This window comes from Pristis pectinata, chromosome 40 (assembly GCF_009764475.1).
Source record: "Pristis pectinata isolate sPriPec2 chromosome 40, sPriPec2.1.pri, whole genome shotgun sequence".
In the NCBI taxonomy this organism is placed as follows: Eukaryota; Metazoa; Chordata; class Chondrichthyes; order Rhinopristiformes; family Pristidae; genus Pristis; species Pristis pectinata.
Window position 1 is genome coordinate 5,791,387 of NC_067443.1, and position 18,418 is coordinate 5,809,804.

The window sequence follows — 18,418 nt, forward strand, 5'->3', positions numbered from 1 at the left end:
ATTTATTCTTGAGCAGGACAACCCTGCAGAGAGACATGGATTAGAATCTGATTTGATTGTATGTCTGTATTCTGCTGGCGAGACCCTGGCCTGGTTTCTTAGCTTGAGGGTTGGATTTCAGGTGTGTAAAATGAAGACTACAGGAAGAAGCAGCAGTCAGCCATGCTGTTCCCTTGAACCTGCTCCGCCATTCAGTAAGCCCACCTGATCTGACCTTTGGCTTTTCCTGCCAGATCACCATTCCTCTTATTTGTTTGTAGTCCAAATTTCAAGCCTTGAATATACCTAATAACAGCATTCATAAAGCCTTCTAGGGTACAGATCTGCAAAGATTTACAACCTTCGGAAAGGAAATTCTTCCTGGGTCCATATTCTGACAATGTAGGAGGAGGCGATTTTGTCCCATCAAGTCTACTGCTAGTTTACAGAGCAATCCCATTCCCCTGCTGATCTTTTTCCTCTGGAACCTATTTTCCTGACTTTCCCACCAGCTTCCTCTCCCTGGATTTTACCTCTCGCCTGAGCAGTTAGGGGCAAGTTGCAGCGGCCAACTAACTCATCAACCCGCACGTCTTTGGGATGTGCGAGGAAACTGAAGCACGTAGAGGGAAACCCATGGGGCTGCAGGGAGAACGTGCAAACTCCACAGGCACACTTACAGGTGCGCGCGCACTCACACTCACAGCCGGAGGTCACGAGTGAACCCAGGACACCGGAGTTATAAGGCAGCAGGTCTGCTAGCTGCGCTGTCAGTGGGTCAGTTTTGAATGTGTTGATCCTAATCTTCCCCTAGTTCTAGGCTTCTCCATCAGGAGAAATGTCCTCTTGGAATCGACACTGTAAAGCCCCCTCAGAATCTTGCATGTTTCAATCAAACTACTTCACATTGTTGTCAACTCCAGAGATCATAGGCTCAACCTGCTTGTCTTTCCTCATGCCAGGAATTAACCGAGTGAGCCTTTGCAAGTATACCCTTCTATGAGGAGACCAAAATTGTATGCAAGACTCCAACTGTGGTCTTGGCAAAGCCCTGTACTTTCCTAGCCAAATATTCCTGCTCGTTTACTCTTTTAAACCTTGTTTTTCTTTTAAACCACTTTCCCCATGCAAACAGCTGAATCCATTTGGACTGTACTATGCTTAAACATACAGGTGACTCCCACGTTATAGACGTTCAGGTAATGGAAATTCGCGCTTACAGAATTCACAAATCGTTACCCTGTAGCCACTCACAACGCGCTACTCGAGGAACACATGGAGGCAGAGAGTACTGAACTCAAAATCCTCTACTGATTCACCAAAAACGCGCGCGAAAACTTCCTACCCATGGGGCCCTTGTGATCCGCCGAGCGGAAGTGACGTCCGTTTGACCCGGAGGGTCTGCCCCGAGCGGGTAGTTCAAAACACGCTACTGCGTGTCTGCGTGCGGCTCCCGATGGCGGTTCGAGTCCCGCATGTGCGGGCTGCCACAACCCAATAAAATTTACTCATTGAATTTATATTGGGAGGAGGGAAGTAAATAAATTTCTATTCAACTCTATTTCTTGACGCACAGGAAGATATCGCAACTTTGCGTTACAGAAAATCATGATACAGATAAGACCAGGGGATCGCAGGCTTTTATCCTCTCTATACCTCCTTATTTCAGAAACTCTGATTGGCTCTGGCAATAGTCCTGATGTAATGCCCCAGCAGTATAATAGAATAATCGCTGTTGAGGCTCAAACAAGAGATTTTTGGTTGGTGGAGTAGCTGGCACCTTTGCAGGTGGTCAGGAAGAGACAAGGGCAGCATTCAGTGTTGTAGATAGGTACTGTTAAACCTGTTTAGCAGGAAAGTTCAAGGGAGCTGTTGGAAGTCATTGCCTGGTTTGAAATTCGCAGTTTTGATGAGGTTGGAAAGTGGGACTCTGACCAAGATCATTTTGGAATGGTCTCCTGGTCTCCGATTTCATTTCCAAGTATGTGTCCACAACTCCACACGGCCCAATTCAGCCACGAAAAATCATTCCCAATGACGGACCACGGTATGTTTTCCCCTTCTTGCTCTCCTCGGCCTCGACACCCTTTGCCACGGGGAGTTAAATCCTCCTTTCCCATTCTCCATCTTGCTTGCCCCACCTTGCTTGGGTTCCACTGTTGCCTGTCCTATCACAGCCAGAGCATCTCCAGCAGATTCCTGCAGTTCTCAGTTCTATCCTTGCCCCACCAACCCGCCCACAAGACGTCCCTTAAGAGATTCATCCTGTGGATGAGGCTTTGGCTTCCACCTGAATATCGAAGACACTTGGCACTGTCTGTGTGGTGTCAGGCAGCTTGTATTTCTGGAAAGACTGGCACTATTGTCTTGGTCCTTGTCGTTAATCCCATCCCCCTGTCTTGGTTTGACCTTGCTGCATTCTTGCTTGTGAGAACTCTACAGTGCACTAGCCGTCCACTTTTACTTCTGTAACAGCTTCCTGCTTCTACCTTGCCTCAGTCCACCTTCTACTTAAAATCCTCCTTGATGTTTAAATCCCTCCAGGGCCCTGCCAAGTCCTGCAAAACCGTCATCCCCACCAGACTCATTCAGCTGTGGTACTTCCCCCATCTGTATTATCATTCATATTTCCTTTATGGCACAGGAGGAGGCCGTGCAATAAGCAATCGCTTATTCCCCTGAAATTTATTCTCTCTTGGATGCTCAATAGCTTGTCTTTGAGACTTATGTAGCCTCTGAAATCATGGCTGATTCAGTACCTCAAGTTTAATTTGCCACAGGAGCCCCATTATCAATCTCAGCCTTCAATATACACAGCAACTGAATGTACCAAAGATTTGCAATGTCTGCAATTCCTCCTCCTGAAGGGTCTCGACCCTGAATGTCGACTGTCCACTTCCCTCCACAGCTGCTGCCTGACCTGCTGAGTTCCTCCAGCATCTTGTGTGTTGCTCCAGACTCCAGCATCTGCGGTCTCTTGTGTCTCCTCCAGCTTCCTATTTTGTTCCTTTTCACTTCAATCCTGAATACCTACCCCTCCCCCTTATCCTGAATCTGAGCCTGCTGGTTCTAGACTCTCTGGTTGAGGATACAATCTCTCAGCACCATGTCACACCTATCTTTCTCAGAATCTTGAATGCCTTTGCCCCTCCAATAGCACGCTGCATCTGCTACCCTAGAATGCAATGGAACAGGGTAGAGGATCTTTGCAATGTACCAACTTTCTCCGCAGCCACCTCTCCTACGATGCTGGGGGATAGGCCATCCGAGAGCAGAGGATTTGTCAGCTTCAGTAATTGTGGTTTCAGTGCTATACACAAAGATGAATTGTTGCTGAAAGCTTTGATTACAGCAGCAGCTATTTTGCAGTTTGTTGAGACTAGGAGATAAGATTTATTTTAAGCTTCGACCTGCAGATTAAGATGCAAGTTGTTTACTTTTCATATTTTATATTTCCTTGTGCCTTAGAAGGAGGCGATCTCTGCTAATGTCTCAGACCTAGCCCATCAATCACATTCCCCCACCTGTCTCCCGGTAACTCATTCACTCCTACGTGCCCATCAACACTCTGATTCTCCCATCACCCAGCTACACTAGAGGTGATTTACAGTGGACCAATTAATCTACCAAGCAGGATGTCTTTAGGACGTAGGAAGAAACTGGAGCACCCCTGGGAACCCCAGGCAGAATGCACACTCTGACAGATACAGCACTGGAGGTCAGGATTGAACCCAGCTCACTGGAATAGGTGAGGCAGTGGTGTTACTGTGTCACCCATTTTCTTCGTAATCATACTCTGTAACGATTACTCCTGAGAGTTTGTAGTCTTCAGGTTTTGCAGAAAACCATTTACGGTCCTGAGGTTGGAGATTCGGGCTGACCCACTTCAAGCAGGTTGAGCTTACAGAAACAGCAAGCAGTGATCAGCCTTGTGCACCTGCGGCTGAAACTCTATCCTTTTACTACACCCTGCCAGAGAGAAATCTGCCTGGAATGCACTGCCTTGATTGCCTAGTGTTTTCTAAAGACTGGGATTAAATCACAAACCGCATTATCACTGTGTACAAGTATTTTTAGTCTCTGTGTACAAAAAATACTTGATTGTAAAATTTTGAGAAAACTTATGTTGAAAGCATTTTGCCTTGTAAGCGTCTTCTGACAGTTTCCATTGGCTGGAAGGGGTGGGTGGTGAGGGAGAGAATGTAAAAGTATTGGAACAATGGAATCTAGGAGTTACGAAAGACCCAGCAGCTGATTGATTGATTGAGGCACGTCTGGAGGTCCAGGATATCTCTGAGATGGAGATGAGTGAAGTAGAATAGGATGGCATGTTTGCACATCCTGCTAATGCAGTGGGTGGGAGAAGGTCGCAGGATCTGTGGCAGGATGGGAACGTTGCATCCTTCCTGAAAGGATCCATTGGTTTGTGATTGGCTAAATAATTCTGATTGTGCTTCCTCAGCTGTGTCGTGGCTGTATGGTGGAGGGTGGATATGGGTAAAAATATGGTAAGGGTGACCTGTCTGGTTGTAAGTGTTTGGGGACAAATGGCCCAGTGGTAATAGCTGCCTGGGTGTAATGTGAAAATTTGCTACTTATCTGGCATAGAGTTCTGCCTGGTTCAACCTTGGGGAGAGGTTTGTTTGGGGGGGAGGGAGGGGTAATCTTGGAATATAATTGCTAGAGTATTAGAATATACTATTGATTTGAAAAGCCTTGAATATTGGGATCTGTAGGGATGCAACTCTATACTGCACGCTCTGTGCTTAAGCCTATGCCCTTAGAGGGACCTGCTACACCAGTGACACATTCTTTATTCTCACTAATCATCCTTGGAAGGTATTAAGTGACAGCTTTGGCTCAGTGGGAGCATTGTCTTTTGGGGGAGAAAAAATAAAAGCTTGAGCATAACCTTAGCTACATTTCAAATTGGGTGTAAAATTGAGAGGTCTCTTGGGTGAGTGCGTGACGTCCTATAGCACTATTTAAATTCTCCCTGACATTTAACCCTCAATGAAAAACCTTACTCCATCACAGCTCACGGGAGCTCAAGGCTGTGTACAGTAACGTGTTGGTTTGCGAATGTGTTTTGAGATAAAACAAGAAAATAGGAGCTGCCCCAACCCCCATATCCTCTTTGGTGCATTTCCCATAACGCTCAATTCCCCGATCTTTCAGAGGAATTACCCTCTTTAAATCCCCAGTGATTTACGACACTGGCCGGCTGATAAAAGGCAGCGAGTAATGGTGGATGGGTGTTTCTACTAGAAATCTATAATGAAGTGTACCACAAGGATCAGTGCTTGGTCCTTCATTTATTATTTGGATGAGAATGTAGGGGGTATGATTAGTGAGTTTGCAGACAACGTGAAAATTGGTGGAGTCGTAGATAGTGAAGGATACAGCAGGACATAGACCAACTGGGATGTTGGGTGGAGAGGTGGCAGATGGAATTTAATCCAGACAAGTGTGAGGTAATGCACTTTGGGAGGTCAAATTCTAGTAGGACATGTAGAATAAATGGCAGGGATCTTAGGGTTGATATACAGAAAGACCTGGGATTCGAGCCCATAGCTCCCTGAAAGTGATGACACGAATGGATAGGGCATTTGGTATGCTTGCCTTCATCGGCCAAGGCATTGACTACAAGAGTTGGGATATGTTGAAGTTGTGCAAAACATTTGTTAGACTGCACTTAGAGTATTTTATATAGTTCTGGTTGCCACAGTACAAGAAGGATGTGGTAGCGAGAGAGAGAATGCAGAAGAGATTCACCAGCATGTTGTCTGGAATGGAGAACTGAAGTTATAAAGAAGATTGGATAGGTTGAGTTTATTCTCACTGGAACATAGGAAGCTGAGGAGTGACCTTGTAGAGGTTTATAAAATTATGAGGGGCATAGATAAGATGTAGTCAAAATCTCTTTCCCAGGGCATGGAAGTCTAAAACCTGAGGGCACTGGTTTAAAGTGAGAGGGGAGAAATTTAAAGGAGATCCGAGGGGTAAGTTTTTCACACAGAAGATGGTGAATATCTGGAGTGAGTTGCCAGAGGTGGAGGCAGATATGATTACAATCTTTAAAAGGCATTTGGACAGGTCATTGGATAGGAAAGGTGAAGAAGGATGAGACAAACACAGGCAAATGGGAATTAGTGTAGATAGGGCATCATGGTTGCATGGCCAAGGTGGGCCGAAAAGGACCTGTTTGTGCTGTACGTTTCTTTGATTCTAACTCTCCAGACAGAGAATGGCAGAGGTTCACCATGCTCTGTGACTAGTAGTCCTTGTGCACCTCAGTTGTAAATGACCATCCTGTTATCGGTATCAGATTCACTACCACTGACATATGATATGTTGGTGATATCAGTGACATGTCTTGTCACTATGTTCCCCTTTTATTCAACATTCCTCCACTGTGGAAATATCTCGACATCTACCCACTCAAAATAGGCCATTCAACCTCTTCGGCCTGCATTCCATAAGATCACAGCTTGATCACTGCCCCACTTCCATTTTCGAATTCTATCTGCATCAGCTTTAATACCCTTCTGTTGGCCTCCAAGGACATGAGAGATGATTGTGAATGTTCTTTGATTACAAGTTTAACATCAGGTTGAATACTACTTTGAATCCTGCTGAATATCGTGGAATTGGGGAGAGAGGAATCCTGAAAATAAGGGGACACAATAACTGTTTGCCCCCATAAGTTATACATCTGCTGCTAAAACAAGTATCGAAAATTTAAGACAGGCAGGCTTTCACTATGTAAACATATTAAACCCCCAAAAGTGTGTTCCCAGCTTTTATTTTGGGATAGAGGGAGTAGGGAATTAATCACGATTTATATAATTGAAAAGAAGTGCGCCCTTTGCCTTTTAAATGAATCAGTATGCAAACACTCCACTGGTCAGTTCAGAGTGGGTTTGTGGGGTCAAAATCTGCAAACACTCAGCAGGTCTGGCAGCATCTGTGAGAAGGAAAACCGAGTTAATGTTACAGTCAAGATCCTCGGCGAGTTCTTCAATGCAAAATGTTAGCCTGTTTCTCTTTCCATAGACGCTGCCTCACCACTGAGTGTTCCAGCAGCTTGTGTTCTTTCCTAATTTCCAACATCGGTAATTTTTGGATTTTTCAACCATTTGGTCATGATCTTCCCAGGTGTAAAGGTGCTGAATCGTATTTTGAAGCCTTATTCTATTTTCGTTCCAGTCTTTGAAAACTGGATTATCATTCTGTTGTCATTCCTCCCACTGGCTAGGCAGCCAGTGCGTTTTAGTACAGATTCCACTAATTGGGAGGCAGAACAACAAGAGATGCTTAATGACTGCTCTTGTAGAAAAGACCCTTTGAAGTAGGTGACAAGGAATGCTGTGGAGAAATTGTTCCTTTGTGGTGCAAATTGATCTTTGTCTCAAGTGCTTCTCCATGGAAACTGCTAATCACTTCAGTTCACTCTACAGTTGTTACTGTTTTAAGCACGTTCAAGAACTCCCAGGCTGCCTGTAATTTCTGCTGCGTGGAGGCATTGGTGTGATATCAAAATCAGATTTATTGTATGTCATGAAATTTGTTGTTTTGCGGCAGCAGTACAGTGCAAAAGATATAAAATTACTATAAATTACAAAATAAATAGTGCAAAAAAAGGTGTATTGAAGTAGTGTTAATGGGTTCATGAACCATTCAGAAATCTGATGGCAGAGGGGATGAAGCTGTTCCTAAATCATTGAGTGTGGGTCTTTAGGCTCCTATACCTCCTCCCAGATGGTAGTGACGAGAAGAGGGCATGTCCCAGATGGTGAGGGTCCTTAGTGGTGACGCTCCGCCTCTTGAAGATGACCTCAATGGTGGGGGAGGGTTGTGCCTGTGATAGAGCTGCTGAGTCTACAACCCTCTGCAGCCTCTTGGAGCCTCCATACCAGGCTGTGATGCAACCAGTCAGAATGCTCTCCACCGTGCGTCTGTAGAAAATTTGTAAGAGTCTTGCTGATGATGCGTACACGAATGTGAGAGTCTGTGGCAACCTCTCAGCATTTGAAGGGACAATTCCATGTCTTCTGGTTGCACTGATCTTGGACTCCTGGTGTAGGGACAGAGACACGGCCAGTCAGGGTGGTGGGTTGGGGATGGTGAGGAGTGAAGTCTCCTCTTTGGGTTGCATTTGGGTCTGGACAAGGTGGTCATTTGCAATTTGAGGGAGTAAGCTGTAGGGAGGTGGTCCATCCACCCTGATTGTCTGCCCTCTTCTAAGGCTATGTTTCTGGATGGGACTCTGGAGAAGGATTGCTCAGTCTCCGCTTGTACTCTTGAAGCTTCCACAACTGGTGGGCATTGCAGAGCATCCTGGTAGCCAAGGGCAACACTTTTGTGAAGTTGGTCACATGGTGACAATTTTTTAAAAATCTGATCCTACTGGGTGACACTGGATTAAAAAGGTGGCAATGGGAGGCACAATGGCATATCTGGTAGAGCCGGAGATCCAGGTTCAATCCTGACCTCGGGTGCCGTCTGTGTGCAGTTTGCACATTCTCCCTGTGACCGTGTGGACTCCAGGTGCTCTGGTTTCCTCCCACATCCCAGCAGGTTGGTAGGTTAATTGGCTGCTGTAAATTGCCCCTAGCATGTGGGTAAGCAGTAGAATGGTAAATGTGGGAAAATAAAGTGGCATTAAGGTAGGATTATCGTAAATGGGTGCTTGATATTCAGCGTCGACAGTGGGCTGAAGGGCCTGTTTCCATGCTGTATCTCTCTATTTGTTCAACAGGGATGTCCAGCAGAGCCATGTGTTGTAAATTAATGTGCAAGCTGTGATTCAATGTCTGATGTATTAATCTCTAATTTTAATTTCTCTAATGTTACGTTTAAATTTTTCACAGTCCCAACAGATATGTGATGTTATATGCAGTTGCTTCAGGTTGAGATAGCAAGTCATTCTTTCTGAAAAGAATGCTTAAGTGTGATTAACAGTCCATGCACGGTGTTAAGTGAAACTGTGCAATTTTTGCTTGGCTTTTCATTAGTGGGGTGATCACTCTTCACCCACATCTTCCAGTGCCTATTTCACGTCAAACTGAACTAGGATTAGCAAACTCCACCCACCCCTTTGACCTTCAGGTCAGAGTCAGGCATGGTAGTGTAACGGTTAGCGTAATGCTTTTACAGCGCCAGCGACCTGGGTTCAATTGGTACGTTCTCCCCATATCTGCGTGGGTTTCCTCTGGGTGCTCTGGTTTCCTCCCACATTCCAAAGATGTATGGGTTAGGAAGCTGTGGGCATGCTATGTTGGTGCCAGAAGCGTGGCAATACTTGTGGGCTGCCCCCGGAACACACTATGCAGAAGATGTACTTCACTGTGTGTTTCGATGTACGTGACTAATAAAGAAATCTTAGTGTATCTTAAAATGAGTGAAAAGGGTGAAACTGATGCAGGAAGGAAGTTTATCATATTCATTGCAGCAATTGCATTCAGGAAGGCTTCAAGGAATTTGGTGTCTTTTAAGTCAGAAAGTCTAGTTGTCCAGTCCTGGATACTGACGTCTGAAAGAAAATATGTTCAGAGACTGAGGACGGAATAATATTTAGATTGATGTATTTGATAAATATCCTGTCCGAAAACCTTGGAGGCTTGCTCATCAGGAATGATGTCTTGGGTTAATGATGGGATAGAGAAACTTTGGGGGGGGGGGGGGGGGGGGGCACGGTGGGACAGAGGTGATGGTTGTGATTTGCTGTAATGTAAAGGTTAATGTTGCAAGCAAGGTTTACTGTACATTGCATTAACATGTTGTAATTTTCTTCAGATATCTAGGAATGGTAAGAAAACGTACTCGTATACCAATCATGCCGCAGAGTCTGACAACTTGTGAGCAAGCCAGATGTGGAAACCTGCCTCCAACTCGTACCAGAAGTGGGCAGCTATGAAACTTAACTTTATATCCATTATGTTACCTTTCTAAAAGAAAACTTTCTCAAAAATGTCTTTTCGAGGGAGTGTTGGATTTCCTCCACTGCCAATAGCAAGGTTTGAGTTACCTAGAACTATGAATGTTGTGGATATTCGGTGAACTGTATTGAACATTCTTGTTTTAATTAAATGTGTGATTTTTAGGAGCGGGGTGGGGCTTTACTGGCTGCATTTAAGTGCAAGTGATGGGACAGCAGGCTCTGAGAGTATATATGGAACGAACACTGAGAGGTGGGAAGGCAAGTTCAATTGATTGGCAAGAATATTCCAAATCTGATTGCTACTTCAGTACTACGTACAAAAACATGCATAGCTGTGAATTGGTGTGGTGGGAGAGGGTGGCCTGGAAGAAAAGGGTACGGGGAAGTAGTCAGTGATGTATATTAATTGCCCAGGTCCATGCAAGCTGCAGTACTGTACAAGAATTGCGTTAGTTTGTGAGCTGCAGTGTTGTACAGGGCTTGCTCACTGTACAGGAACAACCTTAGTTCATGTGCACTGCACAGTGTTGTACTAGAATGGCTGGGTTCTGTGCAGACTGCAGTCCTGTCTAGGAATCGCAGGGTTTCTAGAATGAAGTACCCTCTGAAGTACTGGATTGGCTTTCTGCAGCAGGAGGAAAAACCACAGGTTCAGACTGACTCCTAATTTCTACCATTATCTGTTGGGAACATGCCAGTGTAGTTCCGTCACTTCATTGTTAGTTGACCAGTTCTGCAGCGTGGGGCTGCTTTGAGAGTGTGGTGTGGATTCTAACAAAAGTGAATATCATCCTGCCAATTATCCCATACCCTTCAAGCTTTCTAAAGGAGTTGTCAGTGTGACTGTGGCATAAACTTAAAAATATTCACTCAGCATGGCATTGGCTTGAAAATATCCAGCACCTATAAGCTTTTCAATTCTCCAGAATATTGATTTCTGAAGGAATCCTGTTGTCCATTAGAAATTTAGTTTGTGCATGCAAAAGTTGTAACCAGATTATTCCCCTGAACATTATCATCAGTTAAAGGAAATGGGAAGGGAAAAGTAAGAACCTATTGTTTAAACTGTTAATCTTATCTGTGAATAGTGATTCCATAACATACCATGCCACATATGTAAATATATAAGCAAATGTTCTTCGTGTAAGTAACACATTTGCATTGATCTCCATGGCCTAGCAGGAAATCAGCTGGTAAAAGTTGATTGTCTCCAGTCCTCCCTTTTGACCTCTTTTTGAATAATGATACTCCATATTTAGTTTATTTGGAGACTTGCAAACAATGAAAAAGCAGTTATCCTACAAAAATTCCCCAGTACACTCTTGCTCTTTCTAAACCCTTTAAAATAACTGTTCCCATTGATTGGAAATTATAAGACATGGAGGACAATTTGGAAATGTTCTCCCAATTCTGCTGTTTGTAATTGTTCCTGACCAATGATTGGCAAGGGTTTTGGTCAAGAAAACTGGGCAGGAGGAAGAAGAGTGTGAATTAATGCTGTCCATCTCTAAACTCCAAACTTGAATGCCAGGTGCCAAATTTTAAGTACATGCATAATCTGCACCTTGCTCAATTGAAGCTTTTATTGATGCCTCAAGGTTTGCTGAGCTCTGGACCAACTGAAGTTTTCTTCTCAGAATCTTCTATGGGGTGTAAAACCAGTTGCATGATGGAGCTTTTCAAAGGTTGATGGCTAGTTGGGCTGTAATACCCATCTTGTGTGTGTTTGTGTCAGACATGTCTTTGTTACACTTGATATTTTTAAACATACCTCTTTATTTTCCATCTAAGCTGTATATATGTAAAGGTTAGGATTCTATTGTGAGCATGCTTTATAAGTATGATTGTGGATAGGGTGGGACTCGGGGTAGATTTTGAGCTTTGATTACTCAGTGACTTCAGTCCGGTATCGCTTCTGGGATTGAACACTGCTAGGCCAAAACTGTAAAGGTAGTGCTCCATTGGGATGATCAGTGTTTGGTTCAGGTGGAGAGCATTTCTAGGGCAGCTGAAATGAAGGAGTTATTCTGGAATGCGAAGCTCCTTAGATGTCAGACCGGTTACTTTTCACATCTTTTAATTGGAGTTGCACAGATTTTCAACGCCTACATTGGGCAATTTCAGATGTGCATTCAATTTTCAGTTGGAAGAGAGATTTGAAGTTTACACCTCAAAACTCCAGGAGCTATACTGTGGCAGGTACAGCAATCCAAGACCTGTATATAAACCAGACCATGAATGAGCTGGTAAGCACAAGCTCAACCTATTGACTAAGATGTTGTCATTGAATCTACTTAGAAAGAAATGGCATTAACATTTTGATTGCAGGGCTAGGATGTATAAACTATTATTTGCTTGTTTGAATTCCTCATGTTATTAGTAATCATGAAACCATTCTGCTGCGATCTGAAACCTATTTATTGTATCACCATTTCTCTCGCCCTCTGTATCACAAGTAATTTGATTCACTGCTAATTATAATATCTATAACCAGCTGAATACAACTCCACTCCCTTTTGAGGATTGCAGACTATATTTAAAGCAAATGCATATTTTTTTGTATCAAACTTCTTTTCATTTACAATATTGGTCTTAAACCACATGTGCTTTATAAAAAGATTTTGAAAATTGCCAAATTTATAACCACTAAGGAAATGTTGTGAAATATGTTGTTGGTGTAATCTGTACTTGAAAATGATCTGAAAGGAAATAAAATAAAATTTAAATGTTTCTTTCTCTGATTACTAATTGGTCCCACAGTCACTGAAGAGTTGCTGTGGGCTCATTTGCTTAAGTTATGGTGGTGAATCATCCCTGTGTTATTTTTAATTTGGTAGAGAGAGAGAGAGCAAAGGTTTACAGCAAACTGCATTTCTATACCATTATTCAAAGCCTCCAAACTATCTCCAAGACTCATTGTTTGTAATGTAGAGAACAACTATTGATATCCACCCAACAAGCTCCCTCAATGATAATCACCACAAAATCTCGTGTTGGGTGAAAGGTAAGTATTGACCAGGATGTTGGGGATAATTATTGTTCAAACAGGCTGGTATTTTTAGTATTTATTTAATTTTTGGATTCTCAGCTCACTGGCCAGACCAGCATTTATTACCTTTTGCTTGAGAAAAAGGTATTTATTTAATTAATAGCTTGTGTGAAATACAGTACCTCAAACACTCCTCAATATTCCACTGAAATGTCAATCAGATCATGTCCTTTTTTTATGGGGTTTGAAATCATGACTTGTCTCAATGGAACAAGTTCCAGTTGCTTGATTTTTTTTTGTATAACGTTTGCCAAAATTACTGCTGCTGGTATTTGGTGGCTCTCCAGAGACGTGTCCAAGTGAACGTCTCCAGATTGGGATGGTGAGGGTGGGGTTAGTGGAATGGGCAAGCTTCAAATTTAAACCTTGTAATATCCTGGCTTCAATATTGATGACTGGAAGGGTAAATTTTGAAACCCTCTCTCCCAGTGAAACTAGAATTGGGCCTCAAAGTCACTGGGAAACACAGATTCATTGTTTTCCCTTAAACAATTTTTAAGATCACATGCATCTGTCTGAACTCTGTGAGACCAGTTGCATAATAGGACTTAGCTGGATAGAATACTTCACCAGGGACTGTATTAGCTGATGATCTCGGTGAAACTTGGTCTGAAGGATAGCACTTATTTATCTTTTGAAGATTTGACAAGGAAAAAGAGTTACTGCTGCCAGCTCCAACAAGATTCTATCACCAATCACGTACATATCTCCCCTTTTAGTGTGTTGAAGGATTTGCTCCATTTGCAACTCCTTGGTCTGCTCTTCCATCCCCACCAACCACTCCCTGTCTTATGGCACTTTCTGATACAACATCTGTCCTTCTACCTCTTCCCTTGCAACCATCCAGGGACCCCATACAGTCTCTCTGGTTGAAGCAGTGATTCACTTGCACTTTTCCGAATCTATTATTGCATTCAGTGGTCTCCTATATGTTGTAGAAGTCAAACATGGATTGGGTGATCACTTTGCAAAGTACCACTGTTCAATCTGCAGGAATGCCCCTGAACTTTTGATTACCTGCCACTTTAATTCACCATCCCACTCCTCCTCTGACTCGTCTGTATGGGGCCTCCTGCAATGTTACAACAAGGCTTGAGGAATAACACATCTTCTGTCTGGGCACATTGTAGCCTTCTAAATTATAAAATTCTTCAACTTTAGATAACTTGCTCTTCCTTTCTGAATCAGAACTATTTCTACCTGTTGTCATTTTGGCTCAGTTTTTCTTTTTCCACCAGTATAGTCTGGGCATGTCCCACAGTCTTGTTATTAACAAGTTACACAGACAAAGGAGCATAATGAGCTTCAAACTGACACACATTTACTCATTTGGTCAGAGATGGTTCTACCCATCCCTCTCCACTTTCTGAAAACTAACTTGTTTTCTCTTTCCCAGTTCTGATGAAGTGTCTCAGACCTGAAACATTAACTGTTTCTCCACAGATGCTGCCACACTGCTGAGAATTCCAGCATTTTCAGTAACTTCAGGTTTCCAGCATCTGCAGGTTTGTATTTTGGAGGAGTTATTGTAATGGCCTTGAGTCAGGAAGCTACTCAAGCACTTGGTATCTCTGCATTCTTCACTCAGGGCATAGATTTAAGTGTAGCAACCTCCTCGCACACATTTCTAACAACCCCCTGCACAGGCTTAGAACATAGAAAACCTACAGCACAATTCAGGCCCTTCGGCCCACAAAGCTGTGCAGAACATGTCCCTACCTTTAGAAATTACTAGGCTTACCCACAGCCCTCTATTTTTCTCAGCTCCATGTACCTATCCAAAAGTCTCTTAAAAGACCCTATCGTATCCGCCTCAACCACCGTTGCCGGCAGCCCATTCCACGCACTGGAAGGCTTGGAAGGGGGAAGCTACTTTTCTGCGTGAATCACCAAATAACTTTCCTTCTCTACGGCCTAAAATCCTCCTGGAAAATTCCTCTCACCTTGGCTACTGATCTTAATTGAAGGTTTTAGATTACTCAGTTATTGTACTAAGTACTCCCCTTCCTCCAGCAGTGGAGCTGTGGAACATCCTGGGATGGCCTGAGGCAGCTTTATAAATGTTAGTCTGTAGGTTAATTTGTCACTGCTTCCACACTACAGAAATGTGCAATTTCCAAGTCACTGCACAGACTAATTAGGGTTGATTTTTTTTTCCCATTTCTCCTGCGGCACTTTTCACGTGGCCTTCTGATCCATGTGGTTCAGTGTTTTGATTAAACCAATGGAGCATTTGCCTGTCTGTTGCCTACTGAAATTAATCTGCTACAAATCAAGCCTACTCTTTTCATTCCCAATCATTGCAAGCATAACGTTTACAGAGGAAAGAATGTTTCCTCACATTCCCCTACTTTTTTGGCAACTGCCTTGAACCTGTGCCTTTTGGTTACCATCACTTCAATAGTTATAAAACACCTCTGCATAGAGAAATAGAGCAATACAGCACTGATACAGGCCCTTCAGCCCAACAAGTCCATGCTGACTAGGTACCCATCCAGATAGTCCCATTTTTTGCCCGTATCTCTAGCCCCACCTTTCCATGTACCTATCCAAGTGCTTCTTAAATGATACTACTGTCCCTGGCAGCTCGTTCCATATACTCACCACCCTCTGTGTGGAAAAAGTTGCCCCTCAGGTCCCTTTTTAAATCTTTCCTCTCTCACCCTAAATCAGTTTTGGACTCCCCTACCCTGGGGAAAAGACTGTTACCATCCACCTGATCCATGCCTCTCATAATTTTAAATATTTTCATAAGGTCGCCCCTCTATGTTCCAAGGAATAAAGACCTAGCCTGGCCAACCTCTCCCTATAATTCAGGCCATCTAGTCTGGCAACATCCTTGTAAATCTTTTCTGCACTCTTTCCAGTTTAACCATGCCTTTCCAAAACAGGATGATCAAAACTGTACGCAGCGCTCCAAATGCAGCCTCACCAACGACTTGTACAAGTGCAACATAGTGTCCCCACTCCTATCAGCACTGACTGATGGAGGTCAGTGTGCTAAATGCCTTTCTCACCACCTTGTCTACCTGTGATGCCACTTTCAACAAACTATGCACTTGTACTCCTAAGTCCCTCTGTTCCATTACACTCCCTTGTGCCCTACCATTCATAGTATCTGATGGTTTGACTTTTCAAAATGCATCACCTCACACTTATCTGTATTGAAATCCATTTGCCACTCCTCAGCCTACTTCCCGAACTGATCAAGATCCCCCTGAGATCTACAGTCACCTTCTTCACTATCAGCAACAACACCTAATTTTGTCATCTACAAACTTACTGAACAAGCCTTGTGCATTTGCCTCCAAATCATTTATATAAATAACGAATAACAGGGGTCCCAACAACGATCCCTGCGGCACACCACTAGTCACTGGCCTCCATTCTGAGAAACAACCTTCAACCACCACCCTCTGCTTCCTACCTTTGAGCCAGTTTTGAATCCACTTAACTAGCTTTCCATGGGACCTAACCTTCCAGACCAGCCTACAATGCGTGACCTTGTCGAAGGCCTTGTTTAAAAAGTCCAAATAAACATCCACTGCCCTACCTTCATCTACCTTTTGGTTAGCTCTTCAAAAAACTCTAAAAGGTTGTCAAACACGACTTCCCACACACAAAGCCATGCTGACTCCTAATCAGACTCTGACTATCCAAATGCTGGTAGATCCTGTCCCTCAGAATTCCCTCCAGTGATTTCCCCACTACTGATGTCAGGCTGACTGGCCTATAGTTTCCTGGCTTGTCCTTGCTACCCTTCTTAAACAACGGAACAACATTAGCCACGTTCCAGTCTTCGGGAGTTTCACCAGTGGCTAATGATGAAGCAAATATCTCCACAAGGGCCTCTGTAATTTCTTCTCTAGCCTTCCACAAAGTCCAAGGATGCACCTGCAGGCTCTGGGGATTTATCCACCTTATTGCGCTGCAAATATCTCCTCCCTGGTAATATGAATGTCCTCCAAAACATCATCACTTGCTTCTCTTTTCTCTTGAGCAACCATGATTTTCTCCTCTGTAAACACAGGAGAAATATTTATTAAAAAGCCCACCCGTGTCCTGCGGCTCAAGACATAAGTGGCCCTGCTGATCTCTAAGCGAACCTGCTCTCTCCCCAACCATCCTTTCCTTTTACTTCTGATATAGCTATAGAACCTCTTGGGATTTTCCGTAACCTTACCTGCCAGATCCATCTCATACCCTCTCCTTTCCCTTCTGATTTCCCTCTTAAGTATATTCTTAATCTTTTTATAGTCATCAAGGGATTCACTCGTCCCAAACCACCTAAACTCAATGTATGACAGTTATAGGTGCACTATATATTTGCACATTGCTTCGTGATACAGGGAGCATACTGGAGCACAGGCCCATCCTGTTATTTTAACCCTTTCAGCCCTGTTCGGTTTGAGATACGGTACTAATCCACATAGATCTGAGAAATCCAAAGCAGAGACCTCATCAGGCAAGGCACTACAAATGGCTGTTGCACTGATCATAACACAGTGGGAGGTATTGTGAAGGCAAGTAGAATGCACTGGTCAACCTAAAAAAACAAACTGCTGAAGGAACTCAGCGGGTCAACCAGCATCAGCAGAGGCAAAGGAATGGTCAACGTTTCTGGTCAAGGTCCTGCATCTGGACTGAGAGTGCAGAGGGATGATGGCCAGTATAAAGAGGTGAGAAGGAGTGGTGAAATGGGGGCTGGTGGGTGAACCAGGTGAGGTGAGGAATGATGGGCAGGTGGGCAGAGGGGAGGGTGAAGGTGGAGACAGAAGCTGAAAGATGATGTGGAATCCTCTTAAGGGAGGGATAATGAGCAGATGGAACCAGGTGGGGAAGGGGAGAGTTTAGAGGCTGGTGGGTGATAGCTGGAGACAGATAAGGAAAAAGGAACAGGAAGATGGAGCCTGATACAGGGAGGGAAGGTGGAAGACAGAGATTGAGGCTGGAAGCCAGATAACATAGGGGTGTTGGGCAGATGGAACCAGATGGGGAGGGTGACAAGTCTAGGTAATGGGGGGAGAGGTGGTGGGAAAAGGGAATGGAAAAGGTGAACAAGAGGAGAGAGACCCTAGGGGGACTGGTAGGACTGGGAAAGAAATACTGGCTGTGGTGGGGTGTGGGTTACTTGAAATTGTTGTCCAATCTATATTGTATTACATGAAATTGTGTCTCCAGCCTGTATTTCAAATATGCTCACTCCTCACTCGGGTGCATGTGGGAGTCAGGAGCTGTGATTATGGAGAATTTAGTTCCTGTCTCCTGAGAATTACTGTACCAGGTAGTGACACACTGAATCATGAACATTCAGATCTAATGTGCAATAAAACCATGACTGATTAATTTCTTCGTCACAGCCACTTTAGCTGTAAACCAGTTCACCTGGTTACACTCTCATCACCATCTGTACACTGAATTATATCAAGTCACTTCATGGGAACCTA

The 18,418-nt window shown here is 43.8% G+C and overlaps 1 protein-coding gene across 2 annotated transcripts in view; it reads left to right on the forward strand.

Annotated features, from left to right (window-relative positions):
* The window catches only part of LOC127587350 (mucin-1-like), a 48,442-nt gene extending 35,792 nt beyond the window's left edge, over nt 1-12,650 (forward strand). For both annotated transcript variants that reach the window (XM_052045615.1, XM_052045614.1), the window contains one exon: nt 9,778-12,650. In XM_052045615.1, the coding sequence (XP_051901575.1) occupies nt 9,778-9,843 (66 nt within the window). In that variant the 3' untranslated portion in view covers nt 9,844-12,650. The remainder of the gene's footprint in view (nt 1-9,777) is intronic.
* The last annotated feature ends 5,768 nt before the right edge of the window (nt 12,651-18,418 follow it).